Source organism: Lactuca virosa, chromosome 5, assembly GCF_052849685.1.
Source record: "Lactuca virosa cultivar CGN04683 chromosome 5, Lactuca_virosa_CGN04683_v6, whole genome shotgun sequence".
Taxonomy (NCBI): domain Eukaryota; kingdom Viridiplantae; phylum Streptophyta; class Magnoliopsida; order Asterales; family Asteraceae; genus Lactuca; species Lactuca virosa.
The window spans coordinates 37,193,133-37,211,864 of record NC_136430.1 but is presented as its reverse complement, the minus strand read 5'-3'; the positions used below and the strand labels follow the sequence as shown (position 1 = coordinate 37,211,864).

At 37.7% G+C, this 18,732-nt stretch overlaps 1 protein-coding gene across 1 annotated transcript; it reads right to left on the bottom strand.

Moving 5' to 3' along the window:
* Nucleotides 1–16,908: 16,908 nt before the first annotated feature.
* LOC145111155 (uncharacterized) lies at nucleotides 16,909–17,552 on the bottom strand. Its single transcript, XM_079047451.1, has 2 exons — nucleotides 17,444–17,552; nucleotides 16,909–17,375 (listed from the first exon to the last, which is right to left on the bottom strand). The coding sequence occupies exons 1-2, from the start codon at nucleotides 17,550–17,552 to the stop codon at nucleotides 16,909–16,911; spliced, it is 576 nt and encodes a 191-aa protein (XP_078903577.1).
* Nucleotides 17,553–18,732: the final 1,180 nt, after the last annotated feature.

The following is an 18,732-nucleotide window of genomic DNA, read 5'->3' as shown; positions in this document are numbered from 1 at the left end:
GGTTATTAAGACATTTTTTAGAAAAACAAACTCAAGGTAGGCCCTCTATTTTTTCTAAGATAGTTCCTAATTTTTGTTGTATATATATTATAAATGAAATTCAAATTTTAGGTATGTCTTAGGACCTACCTTGTTATAAGCTAGATATGCCCCTGCGTACCACATTGGGTGCTACCCACCCTCTAGCATAACGTTTTTTTTTTCTTTAGAACCTCCAATCATGCATTTATTCTTTTATATATATATATATATATATATATATATATATATATATATATATATATATATATATATATATATATATATATCCACCCCTAAACTCTGATGGAATTTTGTTTTTCATAATTAACATTTGATACTTTAAATCATAAGTTCTTTGTTATTTAATTGTTTAATTGAGTTTGCATCTATATAAATCAACGGTTAATATGAGCTACTTTTTCATTTTGGCAGAAAAATAAAAAGCTAATTCAGGACTTACACAATGGGTACGAGGTACTAGCCAATCAGTTATCAAAAAAAAAAAAATGAAAAAATGAGTGGCTAAAGTTTCCCTAATTTGAGAGTATTTTAGATGTTCTGAGAAAAAAAATAAAATAACTGTTTGATATACCTTATGGCTATGGGATATCATCCAATATGTTATCAATGATTTCGTTTATAAACGGATGACTAAAACTTCACTAATTAAAATATGTTTTTAGTTTTTTCAAATTTTGTTTTTGAGAAAAGTTTTAAAAAATTGCTTGATGTATTATTATTCCCCACACGTTCACAAAAGGTTGCTCAATTGAAAATGGAAAGAATATTGAACCTATATATTTTTTCTTGCGACAACAATAGTTCTATATTCAATAAACATATAATATAAGTATCCTGAAACTATATAATAATAATAATAATAACAATAATAACAATAAGAATTAATCTTTTAGATATATTTTGTTTTGCGGGATATTGTAATAAAAATGCATGTTGTACGTAGTATAATCAAATGGGGTTTGTCAAAGTGGTCAACGACAAATTGTATTGAATTACGAATTTTGTGACCATTTTGCTGAATCAATTTGCATCGTAGGCTCAAATAATGCCTTGCAATGTCATTGTTGCTTGATCCGTGGTCATACCATATTTTATGACCTTGTAGTGTTGTATGTTGTAGTTGTAATTCTGCAGATTTTAATTGTAGACTTTTCCAATTCGTTAAAACATTTAGCACATTTATTGCATTGTTTTCTTTGGCCCCCAACGAGATTTCAAACGGCTTGAAATGTTGCTAGATTTTTGGGTTTCGTTTTGTAGTCACTACTTTGACCACCGAAATGTTGGTTGTCAAACCAACGAGAAATTGTGAATGGCCACAATCATGGTCTTTATTTTAAACTCAATAATTGTAGTACGGATATTGCAAAAAAAAAAAAAAACGGTAATACCTAACAATAGAATGAGAAATATGAATATATTATGCAAAATCAAAGAGAAATTTGAGCAGTGTGGTGAAGCTAACACAATTGATACCTATCTATAATAAGCATAGTGTGGTAAAAGAATCATGTTGGCTTACAAACGGTTAATAGTTCTAAACTCATTAAGTATATAGAAAAAAAAATACAAAAGAAATGTGTTTTCCAAATTCCTACAAGTACAAAATATTGGTTGTAAGACTAGTTTTTGAAAACGGTTTTCCTTAGACTGGTACCAACGGTCATTATGATAACATGATATATAATTGACAGTTTGTAAAACGATTTGTTTTTGTTTTTTTTTTTTTTCTAAAAGCGATTTTTTTCTAAACTTATTTGAACCGAACTTCAAATAATCTTGAATCAATTTTTTTTTTGCTAACCTCAATATTAAGGTTACAATGTGTTAAAAAGTTCAACTTTAAATACGGTACATGACAATAAAGAACTTTGACATGGAGAGAATCATATATATATATATATATATATATATATATATATATATATATATATATATATATATATAGAACGACAAACATGCATAATATTAAAACAGAAAACTAGCCAAGGGCTAAGAGGTACAAAATAGAGAAGTACAAAAAAAAAAAAAAAAAAAAACTAAGTAATTTATAGCCTGCTATAGCATTCTAAAATTGGATCACAACTCTAGTCACACCATCTCAGATATCGTCCTTTCCGTTTCCAAGCATTGATCCATAAATGTGAAAGAGTTTGTACCTCATATGCCAACACCGAATGTGATTATGAACTTGGAGAATGAACCTTAGCGTTTCTATATTTCCAAATCACCCATATAAAAACACCAACATTATGGCTTCATGAATCATTAACAACCTTTGATGACCACCAAACCTTGTTTTACATTCTAGCAGATCTTGAGAAGAGTTGAGAGGGGAATCCAATAATCACCACCATTTGCACACTTGTAACCAAACTTCTCTTGATATTGAGCATCCCACAAAGATGTGGTCTTCTGTTTCTAGGGCTCCATTACTGTAACATCCCAAAAATATTAAGTAAATTTTTTTGTTTTTAAGTCAACCAAAACCATCATTCATTCATTTCAAACCATCAAAAGTATGACAATGTGGAAAAATAATTATTAGAGTACAATCCCAAATCATAAAAATGCTAAACACTGGTGGGTGCAATGCGATCTTGTCGGGCACTTCCATTTTGAACCGAAAGTACCTGAAAAACATTTAAACATAAACCATAAGCACAAAGCTTAGTGAGTTCCAAAAAATACCACATACCATACATACATATAAGCCTAAAACTGTAACGAGTCTAGTTCACCCCTAAGCCCCTTCTGACTCTCTGAGTCCCTTCCGACTCCCTGAGTCCCTTCCGACTCTCTGAGTACCTTCCAACTCCCTGGACATCTTTCAACCGGTATGGGTCTATTTCACTCCTACATTTAAGCATATAGTCATATTAGCAAGAGTCACAAAGACAACAAGCACATACAGGCATGTCAGTAAGTGTCACAAAGACAACTATCACCCTACTACATAATCTAATGGGCCGACATTGGTGTCTTCGAACCACAAGTACAGTGAAGAGACTTACCTCAATCTGATGATAAACAAATCACACACTCGAGCAGCCGCTACCAGGGCTCCTCACACTGAACATATCCAAAATATACCCTGCTTAATAATCAAGGTAATAACCCATAACCAAAGGTCCAAATCATATTCTATCTTACCATGGGTAAAAGACCATTTTACCCTTCCTATTCTTGGCCCAACTATTCATGGCCCAAAACTCAATATGACCCAAGGCCGAAAATGGCCCAAATGGGCTTTTGGGAGTACACCATGTTTACTCCATAATTACTCCCAACATATTGGGTAATCACAGAAAAGGATTTTGGGCCAACCCGTTACGCCATACGTACCAAGAGGGTATGCCCGAAGTACTCCAATGTTACCTAAAAATCACATTTAAGCTCTTCATGCTGTCACAACTAGGAATTCTGATGCTTTGTAAAACCCTTGACATAGATAACATTGTAGTTAAAACTTGAAAACATGTATGGTGCTTATTCAATGACCACAAAATTCCATCAAATACTCTATACAAACATTCAAATAGTCAACAAAAGGTTGGAAACCCTAACAATCCCGGTTCAAGTCCATTTTGGACTAGGATTTTCTTATTGGGCCTAATAGGCCAATAAGCCTTCAATTTGACTATGTTGGGCTTAGAACCTTCAAATGGACCATAAATCAATTCTTTTATGCACATTGGGCCGTGAACCCCCTCTAAAAGCCCAATGGGCCAAAAACCTACTTAATGGGCTCAAGGTTTCGAACAAAATCAAACAATGGCCCAGGAATAAACCACTTCCTTCCTCCTAAGCCCAAGAATTCGGCCCATGTAAAGGAAAAGAAGGAGGAATAAAAATAAAGGAGAATTGGAGGATTTTTGTGCACTTGTCACCTCTTTATTGCATGGTGGGTTTCCATGCAAGTCAACTCACTCCTTCTCTCCTCTCTTCTTCTTCTTCTCTGCCGATTCCCACCCTCTCCACCTCATTCTCTTTCAAAATATCTCAAGAATACTCTCTCAAGAACTTATCCTCCATCCATCAAAAATTTCGAGAATCACAAAAGCTCCAAGAAGATTCTTCCCTAATATCACCAATCCTTGGTATGTTGTTGTTTTGATTCATACCTTAGCTTTTGATTTCCTCAAAAATCTCCCCATAACTCATGCAAAATTCGTGATTTTGCTTCTTAGAACACATCTAAGCCAAAGACCTCTCAAGAAGCTTGCTAGGCCGAAAGATGTAATGCCCATGTTTCTAGGCTAGGCATTAATATTGACATTATAGTCTAGGTTAACCTTTGTAACTCATTTTGAAGAAATGAAAAAGGAATTATGTGAATATTATGTGAATTATATGTTTTATACTTAATTATTAGGGTTTAATTAATTAAGAATAAAAATGAGCGTCAAAAATTAAATTTTAGATAAAGCCGATATCTATTAAGAAGCTTGTAGTGGGCGTGACAAGGATTATGGATATATAAAGACTGCCGAAATCCGAGTTATCACGAATAAGTTATGACCTGTCGAAGTTTCGCGACAAACCGGCACGGGGCCGAATGTCGTAAAAAGTGAGTTTTCGATAAACTACTTTTTAGCCTTAGTGATCTAAACGAAACTCGTAGTGTTCGTTAAACCGAGAAGTTCGATAAAAAAAACGCCCAAATCTGACTTCGTATGAGGAAGTTATGATTTTTCGAAGTTTCAGCTTAGTAGTAGACAGCTAAAAACTCGAATTTTAGATCGAGTGATTTTTAGCCGACACGACCTAAACGAGAATCGAAGGTCTCGTCATTAGTAGCACAACGGTAAAAAGTCTGACGAAAACGGACGTCGGATGAAGAAGTTATGAATTTTTAATGGATTTCCTGTCCCGGTCTGTTAAAAATAATAATATAAAAATTAAAGTCCAAATTAGCCGACGAAGTCTAAACGAAAGTTGTAGAGCGTAATTTTACCTACGCGTGCATATAAAGAACGTCAAAAACGGAGCTCGTATGCGAAAGTTATGGATTTTAGAAGTTTTTGCACAAAAATCGAGAAAATTCGCATAGTCACGTATTTGCCACGTCACCCTCGCTTAGATCGTGCCACGTGTCCTCCTTCACATGTCCGAAGCCCTCGCAAGAAGCCACGGAACCCTACTTCGGACCAGTAGACCTCGGTCCAATCAGGAGAGGACAGCAAGCCTTCGCACGCACAGACCTCGTGCGAGCCATCCCCCTGCGAGCTTCAGATCTGCGACGCGTGGCTCCTTCTCAGCCGTCGGATCAGGACTTCGGACCCCTATAAATACAAGGGTCATGCGAACCCTCCCGGTTACTTTTGAGATTTTGCCATATTTAGCCCATTTCTTCATATTTTCTTCATCTTAACATCCCCCAAAGCCCCGGTATCTATTATAAGCCCCGGAATACGCCACGAAGTGCCCGTGAAGCCCGGAAAATTTATCTTTTCGGTTTCGAAGCCCGACCCTCGCAGAGCCCGGTTTCTGAATAAAACTCCCGGTTTTATTAGAAACGAACGTTTTAGGAAACGAATTGCTGCCCGATTTTCATCAAATGAAGTGAGTGTATAGTCACTTCCATTTTACACATAGATATGAAGTATTTACCTTATAATACGTGCTATGTGTAAATATATTAATTGTTTATTTGAGGTGACTGTTGAGTTGATGTTTTATACAAGTTTTAAACTGTATAAGTATTTTTATCTACAAATATGTTGGGTAGAACATGGGTAGATAGTTGGTGTGTGATAAACTAAAGTGATGAGAGGTCTCGATGTGATTTGAGATTCAGTCATCTAGCGGAGTTTGGATGACGACCACGGACTTTCTAGACAGTCCAGTGGGAAACATTAGCAGGCCCGCAACCTTTAGGTGTTAATGAACTTGGGTGTTTATTCGCTGTACTCCATCCCCCTCATGGTTGCCTTTAGGACATGTATGGCTGAGGAAACCCCTTAGCAGTAGTGTCCATCCCGATGATATTCTTTAGGCTAGGTCCCTTGTGAAAAGTGTTTAGGGACGTAAAGTGAGGATAACGGGAACGGGTAATCAGGGTTATTGTTGATTGGTGAACTTAATAAGTTTATTATTACTGTGGGTTGACAACCCTATATTCTCACCAGGCTCCCAAGCCTGACCCACTCAGCTTTTTATGTTACAGGTAGTGGACCCCGAGCATAGTCGGAGGACGATGAGAGATTTTTGGATTATAGGCCAGTTGTTGTAAATAACTGTTGAAAGGCTTACAATGTCTTGTTTATGCTTTTGATCTGTATCGGAACATGACATCCCGAGGTTTTGATATGAAATGAAATTATATATTTCTTAAAGAAAGGTTTTGACAAACTTTTATCATATTTTGTTTTGGAGACCAATTCCGCAACATCTTTTAAAAAGATTTCTCTGATTTTAGTTTAAAAAGCATAAATTAAATCGGTCTTTTCTGGCCGAGAAATTAGGGGATGTCACAGTTGGTATCAGAGCATTAGTTTAAGCGAACTAAGAAATATCCTACGATTTCTAGACTTAAACTTAGAATGTTAAGTGATGATTGTGAGATGAGTGTCTACCATATTTTAGACACGAGCACTAGTTTATTTTAGGAAAGATGCCTAAAATGCCCTTATGTGCTAAATGCAATGTGTTTGCCATATATGCCATTATTTGTTCGGGTCTATGGTCTGTTGTCGACCGGATCTGGAAACCTTATGTGTGTAGGATTCTAACCGTATGATTACGAGATTAGAACTAACATGTAAACGTTTCGGAGTGATAAGGGAATTGAAATGTCTAACAAGGATAAACACCTAAATTCGCCTTATTCGGTATATAGATTGTAACGGCAAGAACTCGTAGTGGAGTTGCAAATGCAAACGGAAACAGGGATCAACAGCCTCAACCCCAAGTAGTTGAGCAAGTACCTGTTGTAGGAGCTGCACCTGAGCCAATGACGATGGCTGGGGTACAAGTAATGATACAGACGATGCTGGATCGCCAAATGGAGGAGACGAGGCGATTACTACAACATAATAAGGAAGAGACTACGAAACCTGTTGAACAGACCGTACTGAATGAAGGGCAATCAGTAGGAGGGAACTATAGTGGGACTCTTGGTCAAGTCAACCCACCGATAGTTAGACAAAACAACCAGGATGGAGGAGCTGATGGACGCGGGTGCAAATATAAAGATTTCATGGCATCTAAACCACCGTGTCTATCTGGGAGTCCGACACCGATGGAAGTCATGAATTGGATCTCCGAAATGGAGACGATGTTTGAAAGCTGTGAGTGCAGCGAAAAACAAAAGACCGCACTTGCAATTCCTCTGTTAAAGTCTGGTGTGTTGAACTGGTGGAAGTTACTAGCTAATTCGATGCCTAAGGGAGAAGCTAGTAAGATGTCTTGGGAAGATTTTGTGGTACAACTGAAATTGCAGTACTGCTTTGAGCAGGATCTTCTGGAAATTAATAATGAGTTCCAGAATTTAAAGGAGGGAAAGATGAGCGTTACTGAATACGCTGCTAGTTTTACTGAAAAGATGAAGCTTGTTCCTTACCTAATTCCAACTGAATTCTCTAAGGTTAACAAGTTTGCCCTCGGATTACCAGCGGACTTTGGTCCGATGGTTAAGCAAGCACCCACTTTGAAAGCCGCCATCTGGGCTGCTAAGAATGTGGAGGTTCAGATCAGGGAGAAAGGTCTGGAGAGGGCAGAAGTTGGTGAAAAGAGAAAATTTGAAGGAACTTCAGGTTCCAACAAGAGAAGCAAATTTTCTAAGTCTAAGAAGTTTGGAGGAGGAGGAGGTGAAGTGAAATGGTGTGAGAAGTGCCAGAAAAAGCACTCTGGGAAATGTAGCGAGGAGGTGACTTGCTACAAATGTGGAAAGACTGGGCATTATGCCAATATGTGTCCGTTCGACAAGAGGGTATGTTTTGAGTGCCGTGAAGAAGGACATGTTTTTAAAGACTGTCCAAAGAGGAAGGATGCAGCAAAGCCCAATCTACCACCAAAGCCAAAGGCGAGAGCCTTTCAGATGACCCTTGAAGCTGCAAAAGAAGAAGTCGATGTCGCTTCAGGTACCTTTCTCGTAAATGAATTGCCTGCCCAAATTTTGTTTGATTCTGGAGCCAATTACTCCTTTATTTCGCATTAATTTGGTAGAAAACTAGCTTTGCCTGTAGATAGACTAGTTAATGCCTTATTAGTCGAGATTGCTAGTGGCAAGTTTGTACCTGTTAGCCATCGTATGAAAAATATCCTCATTGACTTGGATGGTAATAAGTTCCACGAGGAATTATTGCCTATCGAGTTAAATGGATTCGACATAGTTTTAGGAATGGATTGGCTTAGCACCAATGACGCCGAAATATTGTGTAGGAAGAAAATAGTAAAAGTAAACCCGCCAGGGAGAGAGTCGTTTATGGTGTACGGAGAAAAACACAGAGTAAACTCTGGAATCATTTCCCTAATGAAAGCCAGAAAGTGTTTGGCCAAGGGGTGTACATCATATTTAGCGTTCGTGATCGATGCTAAGAAGGAAAAGAAGGAGGTGCAGAATATTCCGGTGGTGTGTGATTATCCGAAAGTCTTTCCCGAAGATCTTCCCGGATTGCCCCTGATCGACAAGTGGAGTTTCGTATCGACTTGTTACCAGGAACGACACCGATAGCAAAAGCACCGTATCGATTAGCGCCAACCGAAATGAAAGAACTTATGACACAACTTCAGGAGTTATTGGACAAAGGTTTCATTCGACCTAGTTCATCACCCTGGGGAGCCCCTGTGTTGTTTGTAAAGAAGAAAGACGGGAGCATGAGAATGTGCATCGATTACAGAGAGCTGAATAAAGCGACAATAAAGAACAACTATCCATTGCCGAGGATCGATGACCTGTTCGACCAGTTGCAAGGTTCGAGCTATTTCTCGAAGATCGATGTTAGGTTAGGATACCATCAACTGAAGGTGAGGGAGTAGGATATCGAAAAGACTGCGTTCAGAACAAGATATGGACACTATGAATTTTTGGTTATGTCCTTCGGATTAACCAATGCCCCAGCAGCTTTCATGGATTTGATGAACAGGGTTTGTAAACCATACCTTGATAAATCCGTGATAGTATTCATAGACGATATCTTGATCTATTTGAAAAGCAAGCAAGAGCATGACAAGCATCTGCATGAAGTGCTAGAAGTCTTGAAAAAGGAGAAGCTGTATGCAAAGTTCTCCAAATGTGAATTTTGGATTCAAGAAGTCCAATTTTTAGGTCATGTGGTTAACCAAGAAGGAATAATGGTTGACCCAGCAAAGATCGAAGCTGTGATGAAGTGGGAACAACCAAAAAGCCCTACGGAGATTCGAAGCTTTTTAGGATTAGCCAGATATTATCGCCGATTTATCCAAGGCTTTTCTTCGATCGCTACTCCATTAACAGCTTTGACCCACAAAGGAGCTACTTATGCTTGGAATGAAAAGCATAAGGAGGCCTTTGAAAAGTTAAAGAAGAGACTGTGTGAAGCACCAATTCTTTCGTTACCTGAAGGAGTTGAGGACTTCGTAGTCTATAGTGATGCCTCTGGAGTTGGGTTAGGATGTGTTCTGACCCAAAGGGATAAAGTGATAGCGTATGCATCGAGGCAGTTGAAAGAGCATGAAAAGAACTACCCCACTCATGATCTGGAGTTGGCAGCGGTAGTATTCACCTTAAAGATATGGAGGCATTATCTTTATGGTACTAAGTGTAAACTTTTCACTGATCATAAGAGTCTTCAATATCTATTTAATCAGAAGAAATTGAACATGAGACAGCGGCACTGGCTGGAACTACTCAAGAACTACGACTGTGAGATACTTTACCACCCTGGTAAAGCAAATGTTATTGCTGATGCTCTCAGTCGGAAGGTAAATCTTGAAAAGAGAAGGCGAAGAGCGTTGAGAATTGAAGTCGTCTCGATAATTGTGGAAAGTATAAAGAAAGCGCAGGAGGAAGCTTTAGAGAAAACTGACCGAAAGGAGGAACGTTTGGGAAAAACGTTGGTGTTTGATACGAACGGTCAGGGATTGAAGGTATTCAAAGATAGGATTTGGGTACCTAAAACGGGAGGAGTAAGAGGTCTTCTGATGGAAGAATCTCACAAAACCATGTACTCGATTCATCCCGGCAGTACGAAAATGTATAGGGACCTAAAACCCTATTACTGGTGGCCGACGATGAAGCTCGATGTTGCTAAGTATGTGGCCGAGTGTGTAACTTGTGCTAGGGTTAAGGCACAACATCAGAAACCGTATGGGAGTTTAGAACCTTTACCTGTACCCATGGGTAAATGGGAAGATATCACTATGGATTTTGTGACTAAACTGCCCAGAACAAGGAATGGTCACGACATGATTTGGGTGGTCGTTGATCGCTTCACTAAGAGTGCGCATTTCATAGCCGCTAACGAGAAATGGTCTATGGATAAACTTGCGAATTCTTATGTGAAGGAAATTGTGAGGCTACACGGTGTTCCGTTAACGATTGTATCCGATCGTGACAGCCGTTTTACCTCAAGGTTTTGGAGGAGTCTACAAGAGGAATTGGGTACCAAGTTGTGTTTGAGTACAGCTTACCATCCGCAAACTGATGGTCAGAGTGAACGAACGATTCAAACATTGGAGGATATGCTGAGAGCATGTACCCTAGAATTCCAAGGTAACTGGGATGAACACTTACCTCTAGTAGAATTTTCCTATAATAATAGTTTCCACTCGAGCATCAAGATGGCACCTTATCACGCTTTGTATGGGGAAAAGTGTCGAACGCCATCATGCTGGATGGAAGCTGGGGAAAAGCAGTTTATGGGACCTGAGATAGTCCATCAAACTGCTGAAAAGTTGAAAGTGATAAGGGAAAGGATGTTAGCTGCTCAAGATCGACAAAAGAGTTATGCTGACAAGAAAAGACAACCGATATCCTTCGAAGTTGGAGATTCGGTTTTACTTAAAGTCTCACCGTGGAAGGGACTTATAAGATTTGGTAAAAGAGGAAAGTTGAGTCCAAGGTTTATTGGACCATTTAAAGTTCTTCAGAGGATCGGGAATCAAGCTTACAAGCTAGAATTACCGGAAGAACTGGAGGGTATTCATAACACATTTCATGTGTGTTATTTGAGAAAGTTCACAGGAGATGTGCCCGACATAATTCCCATTTCTGAGTTAAGGTTGGATGAAAACAAGAGATTGATCGAAGAACGTGAGGCAATCGTTGACCGTAAGACTAAGAAGCTGAGACGCAAGATGGTCGATTTAGTGCTTGTGCGTTGGAAACATACGAATAGGCCAAATCTCACTTGGGAAACGGAGAGTGACATGATGAGTCGCTACCCACATTTGTTTGCTGATGTGTGATTCCGGGGACGGAATCATCCTAAGGGGGAGAGAATTTAATGCCCGTGTTTCTAGGCTAGGCATTAATATTGACATTATAGTCGAATTTAGGCGAATTTATATACCGATTCCGTCCCCGGAAGCTTGCTAGGCCGAAAGATGTAATGCCCATGTTTCTAGAACACATCTAAGCCAAAGACCTCTCAAGAAGCTTGCTAGGCCGAAAGATGTAATGCCCATGTTTCTAGGCTAGGCATTAATATTGACATTATAGTCTAGGTTAACCTTTGTAACTCATTTTGAAGAAATGAAAAAGGAATTATGTGAATTTTATGTGAATTATGTGTTTTATACTTAATTATTAGGGTTTAATTAAATAATAATAAAAATGAGCGTCAAAAATTAAATTTTAGATAAAGCCGATATCTATTAAGAAACTTGTAGTAGGCGTGACAAGGATTACGGATATATAAAGAATGCCGAAATCCGAGTTATAACGAATAAGTTATGACCTGTCGAAGTTTCGCGACAAACCGGCACGGGGCCGAATGTCGTAAAAAGTGAGTTTTCGATAAACTTTTTTAGCCTTAGTGATCTAAACGAAACTCGTAGTGTTCGTTAAACCGAGAAGTTCGATAAAAAGAACGCCCAAATCTGACTTCGTATGAGGAAGTTATGATTTTTCGAAGTTTCAGCTTAGTAGTAGACAGCTAAAAACTCGAATTTTAGATCGAGTGATTTTTAGCCGACACGACCTAAACGAGAATCGAAGGTCTCGTCATTAGTAGCACAACGGTAAAAAGTCTGACGAAAACGGACGTCGGATGAAGAAGTTATGAATTTTTAATGGATTTCCTGTCCCGGTCTGTTAAAAATAATAATATAAAAATTAAAGTCCAAATTAGCCGACGAAGTCTAAACGAAAGTTGTAGAGCGTAATTTTACCTACGCGTGCATATAAAGAACGTCAAAAACGGAGCTCGTATGCGAAAGTTATGGATTTTAGAAGTTTTTGCACAAAAATCGAGAAAATTCGCATAGTCACGTTTTTGCCACGTCACCCTCGCTTAGATCGTGCCACGTGTCCTCCTTCACATGTCCGAAGCCCTCGCAAGAAGCCACGGAACCCTACTTCGGACCAGTAGACCTCGGTCCAATCAGGAGAGGACAGCAAGCCTTCGCACGCACAGACCTCGTGCGAGCCATCCCCCTGCGAGCTTCAGATCTGCGACGCGTGGCTCCTTCTCAGCCGTCGGATCAGGACTTCGGACCCCTATAAATACAAGGGTCATGCGAACCCTCCCGGTTACTTTTGAGATTTTGCCATATTTAGCCCATTTCTTCATATTTTCTTCATCTTAACATCCCCCAAAGCTCCGGTATCTATTATAAGCCCCGGAATACGCCACGAAGTGCCCGTGAAGCCCGGAAAATTTATCTTTTCGGTTTCGAAGCCCGACCCTCGCAGAGCCCGGTTTCTGAATAAAACTCCCGGTTTTATTAGAAACGAACGTTTTAGGAAACGAATTGCTGCCCGATTTTCATCAAATGAAGTGAGTGTATAGTCACTTCCATTTTACACATAGATATGAAGTATTTACCTTATAATACGTGCTATGTGTAAATATATTAATTGTTTATTTGAGGTGACTGTTGATTTGATGTTTTATACAAGTTTTAAACTGTATAAGTATTTTTATCTACAAATATGTTGGGTAGAACATGGGTAGATAGTTGGTGTGTGATAAACTAAAGTGATGAGAAGTCTCGATGTGATTTGAGATTCAGTCATCTAGCAGAGTTTGGATGACGACCACAGACTTTCTAGACAGTCCAGTGGGAAACATTAGCAGGCCCGCAACATGTAGGTGTTAATGAACTTGGGTGTTTATTCGGTGTACTCCATCCCCCTCATGGTTGCCTTTAGGACATGTATGGCTGAGGAAACCCCTTAGCAGTAGTTTCCATCCCGATGATATTCTTTAGGCTAGGTCCCTTGTGAAAAGTGTTTAGGGACGTAAAGTGAGGATAACGGGAATGGGTAATCAGGGTTATTGTTGATTGGTGAACTTAATAAGTTTATTATTACTGTGGGTTGAAAACCCTATATGCTCACCAGGCTCCCAAGCCTGACCCACTCAGCTTTTTATGTTATAGGTAGTGGACCCCGAGCATAGTCGAAGGACGATGAGAAATTTTTGGATTATAGGCTAGTAGTTGTAAATAACTGTTGAAAGGATTATAATGTCTTGTTTATGCTTTTGATCTGTATCGGAACATGACATCCCGAGGTTTTGATATGAAATGAAATTATATATTTCTTAAAGAAAGGTTTTGACAAACTTTTATCATATTTTGTTTTGGGGACTAATTCCGCAACATCTTTTAAAAAGATTTCTCTGATTTTAGTTTAAAAAGGATAAATTAAATTGGTCTTTTCTGGCCGAGAAATTAGGGGATGTCACAAAAGACCTCATCATTTCTTCCATTTCTCTTCAAAACCGAACCCACAAACTCAAGGAGAGTTCATACCCCTCTATTTTCGGTTTTCACAAGTTTTATGGGGGATAATGCAAGTAAAATGTGTAGATCTATGTGTATGTGTATGTTATGTGTGATTTCATGTGTTTACGTGGTAAATATGTAACAAAAAGGAAAGAAATCTCGAGATCTATGGCACAAGAAGGAAAATAAACATGATCTAAGATATATTACACTAAACAAGTCAAGAAAAATTACCCTCTAAGGTTATAATAAACATATTGCAACATAAAACTCATTTTTGGACTATATTTGTCAAATAAACAAAAGTTGGGTTAAAAATTGTCATTCACGGTTTTCTTAAGGACCAAAAGAGTCAAAACAGTTAAAATAAATGGTTTTATGAATATTATGCTCTTCAAAGGACTAGAAATGTGATTTGTAGCTTAATGGGCCAAATTTTGGGCTTTTCGGCCCATAGGCCCAAAAATTGCAAAAAATGTGATTTTCAAGGGGTTGAAATTGTAAATTTCTCAAAACAGTGGAAAAAGGGTAAACAAAACTAGTTCAGGGGTTAAAATGATTTTTTTTTCCAAAACGGATCAAAAATGTAATGTTTTTGGAATTTGGGTCAAAATTGTAAAAGTTGTGAAAAGTTTGGACTTTAACTGAAAAACTCTTTGCTGAAAGGGCTGAAACTGCCAAAGAGTAAATATTAAGCTAAAAACATTACTTAAACAAGTCTATGGATCAAAAATGTCAAGAAAATGGTTTTAGGGACCTAAAATGTCTTTTTTTTTATAAGGGACTAAGATTGTCATTTTTATTGAAGAAGGGCTGAATAGGTCAAACCAATATTTTGAATCAATTATTTTATTATTAAGATATTTGGGTCAAAAATACCAAATTACGACTTACGAAAATAGAATGAAGAATATATATATATTTTTAAATATTGTTATAAACAATCGACAAGCCTCGTGCCGTTACAAATATTAACAATTGTTCAATCAAGCTTCCGACAATTATACTATACCTAAGACAAGTAATATTCAAATTGTTGGGCTTGAAAGATCCTAATCATGCTTATTGGGCCTTCGTGGCCCATTGACATGACTTTCGGGCCTAACAATGATAACACATGTCTATTGGGCCTCCTGTGACCCAATTACATGTTTAATGGACCCTCAATGGTTTTTACATGCTATTGGGCCTCAGTGGCCCATTATGCATTACTAGTAAGGTCCAAGTAAATTAAATGCGAGAGGGGCCAACGCGCTTTTCGTATACTCGACAGCCTTATATAACATACGAAATTAGTAGGGCCTAGTAGTCCTCTTCTCCTCGTCTGTTAGGCTTACCTTCTTTTCGTATAAAATAAAATTCGATCATTAATCAAGGTTAATCAAACTCATGTGGATTGAGTGAGTAATAACGGGTGACACCAATAAGTGTCGGTCGTAGTCTGTAGTTGTAATCAAAGTCTCCTGGAGGGAGAGCGAGAGTTTGTGTATAGATCTACACGGGGGTGACTCCCCCACACCTAAGCTGTTCGCTACAGTTAGACTCGGCCATTCTCGGGTGACAAAGTCTTAAGATCAAATTCGGTGTTCATTAGAATACTAAGACAGACGAACTAGTCATTATCATGCATGGTTATAACGACTCACGTAGAAATCCGACATCATTAATCAGGGGAAATCATTAATCAAAGGAAATCATTAATCAAGGGAAATCATTAATCAAAGGAAGATCATTAATCAAGGGAAATCATATTCATTCGATGTAACGATTCAATGAAACAAAACAATCATAACTTTTATTCGAAAGACATCGGGTTTTCCGGGGAAATAAATCTTACTCACTTGTACTTTCAAACATTATAATGCAAAAACTTCTCATTTATTCATGTTTTGAAATCATTCACGCATATACTTACAGGATCATCACACTATTTTTCAAGAAAGTTTTATTACATAAAATATCGAATTTTCTGGGTTTTACCAATGACATAAACTACATTTCGTCAAACACACTTATGAACTCACCAACATTATATATGTTGACCGTTTTCAAAATAACTTGTATTCTCAGGTAATCGTTAGTCAAGGAAGCATCCGGTGTGTTGAAAGTTTCTTTTGTAGTTGCTAATCACCAAACACTTTATATTTTGAAATCATGTAATGTAAACCTTGTACTCGATGTAAACAATGCCAGTTGTACTATGTAATGGTTGGTGATGCATGTGTTATGTTTCATATATATATTCATTGTGATGATATTTCAATTTAAGTCACGCGAGCCCTCGGACGTTTTCGCCGTCTGGTTCGGGGGTGTGACACATGCTTAAAGTCCATACGTCTAACTCATAGATCTTAACTTGGGATGTCTTAACTGATAAAGTCAACAACTTTAAGCTTTTGCATGGCTTAATCGAACCCAAAACCAAACCCTAGGTTCAAAATGACCAACAATCTATGCATGGGTGGACTATAACCCTCAAGATTCGATTTTTATGGCTTAATAACCTCATAAATGGCTAGAAATGATGCTTAAGGGTTCTGGAGTAGCTCATACTTACAAGATCCAAAGCCATGAGACGAAAACATGCTAAAAAATAACCCAAATCTAGATCTAAACTAAGGAGCCATAAAGTTTATAGCTTTATACCTCTAGAAGATGCTAGATGAAAAACTAAGGCCCCGTTTGATAGTTGCTGACTGAGAAAGTGCTGACTGGGAAATGTCTGTCTGGGAAAGAAATCCTGACTGAGTAAGAAATCCTGTTGTTTGATTGTACATCTGACTGAATGTGTTGAGTGATGAAAAATGACCATTTTACCCTGCTGTTATATATAGTGATGAATTAAGTTGCTGAATAATTATAAAAACATACATATTGTCATACAAAATGTAAATTACACACAAATAAAAAATGTCATACAAAATGTAAATTAAACATAAATCATTTAATATCCAAATAAAAACATAATGAAATTTAAAATAACATAATAATTTAATGTAAAGTAGGTGAAAGTAGTCGATTTGCAATCTGGTCACGCAAAACACGCATATACTCAACGGCTTCTGGACCCCATTCTATGCCTTGTATGTTTTCTCTATCAATTCCCCCACCTTGGACGTCAGGAGTAACCATAGTGTCCTCCTCAAAATTTCTAAACAAGTCATCTTCTATATTGTATTTCCTTGTAAAATTATGGACCACGACACAAGCAATGACTATGTCTCTTTGCACTATAAAAGGATAAGGAGCCATTTGTTTTAAGATTGGGAATCTCGCCTTCAATACACCATAAGCACGCTCAATAACATTTCTAAGTTGTGCATGAGCATAATTGAACCTTTCTTCTCTAGTTAAAGGTCTGCCTCTTCGAAAATCGGCTAACCAATACCTAGTATTGCGGTATGGAGCCATAAACCCACGAGTGTTTGTATATGCGGCATCATAAAGGTAATATTTATCTGCAAATGAATGTGACACATATTATATAAAAAAGATAGATAATAAAAGTTATATAAAGATTACAAACCCGGTGGAGGAAATGGAAATCCAGAAGTCGAGTTGAATGCAACTTCTTTCAAAACTCTTGAATCATGTGCTATACCCTCCCATCCAGCCCAAACAAAGGTGAATATCATATCAAAATCACAAATTCCTATAACATTTTGAAAACATTCTCCTTTTCCTCATCCCCTATAACGAGTTTGTTGATCAACGGGTACAACCGCATGTACAAGAGTTCCATCTAATGCACCTATTGCTCCGGAAAAAATATTTTTTAACCGTCTATATCGTTCCGAGTTATGTCTTGTTGGATTAGGAGTTGTTGGTACTATAATTTCTTTTGCAAAACACATCATTGCAGTTAGGACCTCGTGAAAACATTGATGAATCGTTTGTGTGGAGTGATGAAATCTTCCCTTAACCGCGCGAAAACGTTCATTATGTCCTATAATATGTAAGAATATAGCCATCTTTTCTTCAATGCTTATTGTTTTACTAGCTTGCAACCAATTTTTTTGGGTAAAATGGTTGCATAATAATGCAAATGCCTCTTGTGTAAGACGCATCATATCGTAACATTGTGTAGGGTCTCCGTACATCAAATCTTGCGTATACGCATACCCGCTTGAATCGTTATCTCTAATTCTATGAATTCTGATTAGCCTGCGTCGGTTTGACCTCAACCAATAAAACACAAGTAAAAGAAAAGCTACAACTTCACCATCAGAAACCATACTTGACCTGTTACAAACAATTAGGTAACATGTTAAAGTAAAAAAAAAATCATGCACCAAAAAAATTAGTAAACGTCATATTCAATATCCAATAACATCCAAAAGACATGCAAATAACATCATCCAAAGTATCATCCAAAAAAGTATCAAACATAGGATCCAAAAGTCATGCAAATAACAAAACGTCATGCAACAAAAAACTAATAACCAAACTTTTCTACCCGCACCCATCAAAGGTAACCATACTTCCTACCCGCACCCATCACCCACGACTCACAACTAGTATGTGAAAGTCGTAACCAAACTTTTCTAACATCAGCACTTTCACCAAATAGCAAAAGAGCAGTCTTGTGTCTTTCATCTTCTTCTCCCCATTCCATTTTGTTCAATTTCTCCATACACGCATCAACATCCTTATCCATTTCACTTTTTTCAATTCTTTCATTTTTTTCCACTAACGACCTTGCAAGCTTGACAATCTCCTCTTCAACTTCTAATGCCCTTGCATCTCTTTTTTTCCCACCAATTTTTTTGTTTCCAACTTCCGTATTTTTTGAACGCCCCGAAGATTCTTCACTTG

Excerpts from the sequence above, each read along its gene's own strand:
- LOC145111155 (XM_079047451.1), bottom strand. The coding sequence starts at position 17,552 with ATGATATTCACCTTTGTTTGGGCTGGATGGGAGGGTATAGCACATGAT. Across the intron at positions 17,376-17,443 it reads ATTTCCATTTCCTCCACCGG|ATAAATATTACCTTTATGAT; the intron begins GTTTGTAATCTT and ends ATTCATTTGCAG.